Source organism: Eleutherodactylus coqui, chromosome 6 (assembly GCF_035609145.1).
Source record: "Eleutherodactylus coqui strain aEleCoq1 chromosome 6, aEleCoq1.hap1, whole genome shotgun sequence".
Taxonomy (NCBI): domain Eukaryota; kingdom Metazoa; phylum Chordata; class Amphibia; order Anura; family Eleutherodactylidae; genus Eleutherodactylus; species Eleutherodactylus coqui.
Window position 1 is genome coordinate 48,855,809 of NC_089842.1, and position 2,252 is coordinate 48,858,060.

At 40.1% G+C, this 2,252-nt stretch overlaps 1 protein-coding gene across 1 annotated transcript; it reads right to left on the minus strand.

Annotated features, from left to right (window-relative positions):
- Positions 1-704: 704 nt before the first annotated feature.
- LOC136633574 (olfactory receptor 6N2-like) lies at positions 705-1,634 on the minus strand. Its single transcript, XM_066609337.1, has one exon. The coding sequence runs from the start codon at positions 1,632-1,634 to the stop codon at positions 705-707; it is 930 nt and encodes a 309-aa protein (XP_066465434.1).
- Between the last annotated feature and the right edge of the window lie 618 nt (positions 1,635-2,252).

Genomic DNA, 2,252 nt, shown 5'->3' on the forward strand with positions numbered 1-2,252 from the left:
ACATTTTCAATGAGAGAAACTACGCCTTCCTCTGCTGCAGCAATGACAGCAGAGGATTGCTTCTTCCCCTGAGTGATGAGAGGCTGTTTTGCCACGAAAACGCCTTGCATATGTGGAGAATTCCCATGGTGGGGAGCGTGCTATGGGGATAGGATTCACAGCCCCATATCACGCATGCCCATGTGAATTTAGTCTTAGGCCAGCTTCACATGGGTGTCAAACTTCCCCAAAATTTGTGCATTGCAAGACACAAATCTCACACAAATATAAACCCTATGCTTTTGAATAAGGTCATACACATAAGTGATGTTTTCCTGCATGGCACCACGATGCGATGCTATGCGGGAAACAAATCACGGCATGCTCTATATTGCTGCGTGATCTTGCAATGCTGCACCTATTGCTTTCAAAACGCCTCGCATCCTCGGGGAATTCACTGCCCTATAACACACTCACCCAGGGTGAATTTAGGCTCAAGTTGACATTGATAGACATGGGCTAGCTGATGATTTTAGTGCTGCAAATATGGACTCATCCACACAGCTACAGTGAGTTACACAACTCCGAATGCGATATGACACTGGCACCAACTCAAGTTGCAAAGTTGCAGCAGCGGTTGAATAATAGCTGCAGAACAAACACATATACATTCCCATATTTTTACAACAATTCTACTGGAGACGCTTTGAAGCAAACATAAAAAATTATTTCATCAGTAAATGTTTATAAATGATTTTTTTGATTTCTTCATTTCTTAGTCCGTAGATAAATGGGTTAGCTAGTGGTGTACAGACCACGTAGATGAGACCCACAGCCCTGTCATAATCTACAGAGTAACTTTTTGTAACACGAATATACATAAAACCAATGCTGCCAAAAAACAGAATCACAACAATAAGGTGCGCTCCGCAGGTGGAGAAGGCCTTCTGACGTCCATCTTTGGACTTAATCCTTAAAATGATGGATAATATCCTGATGTAAGAAAAAATGATGAAAGCAGTAGTCAAGACAACAATAAAGGAACTGACTGTGAATTCTACCATTATATATTTCTTGGTATCTGAGCATGCTAATAAGAATAATGGGGGAAAGTCACAGAATAAATTCTCAATATGGTTTGAACCACAAAATGTTAGGAGAGAAATTATGGTAGCTTCAATGGCTGGGCGAAGCATCCCTATAATGAAACAGATGACAACCAAATTCGCAGATTGGCCATTTGTCATAATAGCTGAGTATCTTAATGGCTTACAGATGGCCAAGTATCGATCATACGCCATAATTGTGAGGATATAGCACTCTGTTGCTCCAAAACCATGTAAAAAATAGGCCTGCACAAGGCATCTATTGAAAGACATCTTCTGCTCATCAACCAAGACATTGGCTAACATTTGTGGTATTGTGCAAGCTGTATAAAAAATTTCCAAACCAGATAAAACTGCAATAAAGAAGTACATTGGGGAGTGCAGAGCGGTCTCTTTGCGGATTACAAGCAGTATTACAACATTCCCAGAAATGATGAGCAGGTAGATGATAAAAAGGATGGCAAAAAGAAGAACATGGAAGCGCTGAAGATTCGAAAATCCATGTAACACAATTTCGTAAACTCTGCTATTATTGGAAACTCTTTCCATCTTTTTTCATTTGCAATAAGAATGTCTGAGATACGTGTAAATCTAAATTCTAGATACATGTAAATCTCATAAATAATCCTAAAAAAATGGATATCAAGTAAGTGACATTCAAGATAGTAGTAATTGATAAGTGGTATAGCTTTTTATTCCTCCAGTGCGTCTATAATAAAAATGAAGCAACTTTGCAAATAGTCTTCCTTCAAAAAATATCTACCCTTTTTTGTATACAGCCCTATTTTCAGTCTTATGTGTTTCCATGGTTACAAACTACAAACAAGCTGTACAGTAAACTGTACAGTCTATTTCTGCAGTTGTCTCAAAGGGGTGCTGTTGGACTTTAACATCGCCTGAGTGAACAGATACAAACTGACATATATGGTAAATCAGTTGGCACACCATAGAATTGAATAATAAGAATCAATAGATTCCTTTTGTCACAGCATGCTGCTGCTGCTCACCCCACTCACCTACCCCTTGGGTTAAGGTTGGTTGCCATCATCTGTCACACATTGCACACCCCTCCTCCTCTTCAGCTTCCCCCCAGTCCTCTGCCCATAGGTCTCATGCATGCTCCTGTCCCCTCTCTAAAAGGGCCAGCATGTGCTTCCTAATTCAGTT

Bases quoted from the DNA above. Each gene is read 5' to 3' on its own strand.
- LOC136633574 (XM_066609337.1), bottom strand. From the start codon at position 1,634: ATGGAAAGAGTTTCCAATAATAGCAGAGTTTACGAAATTGTGTTACAT.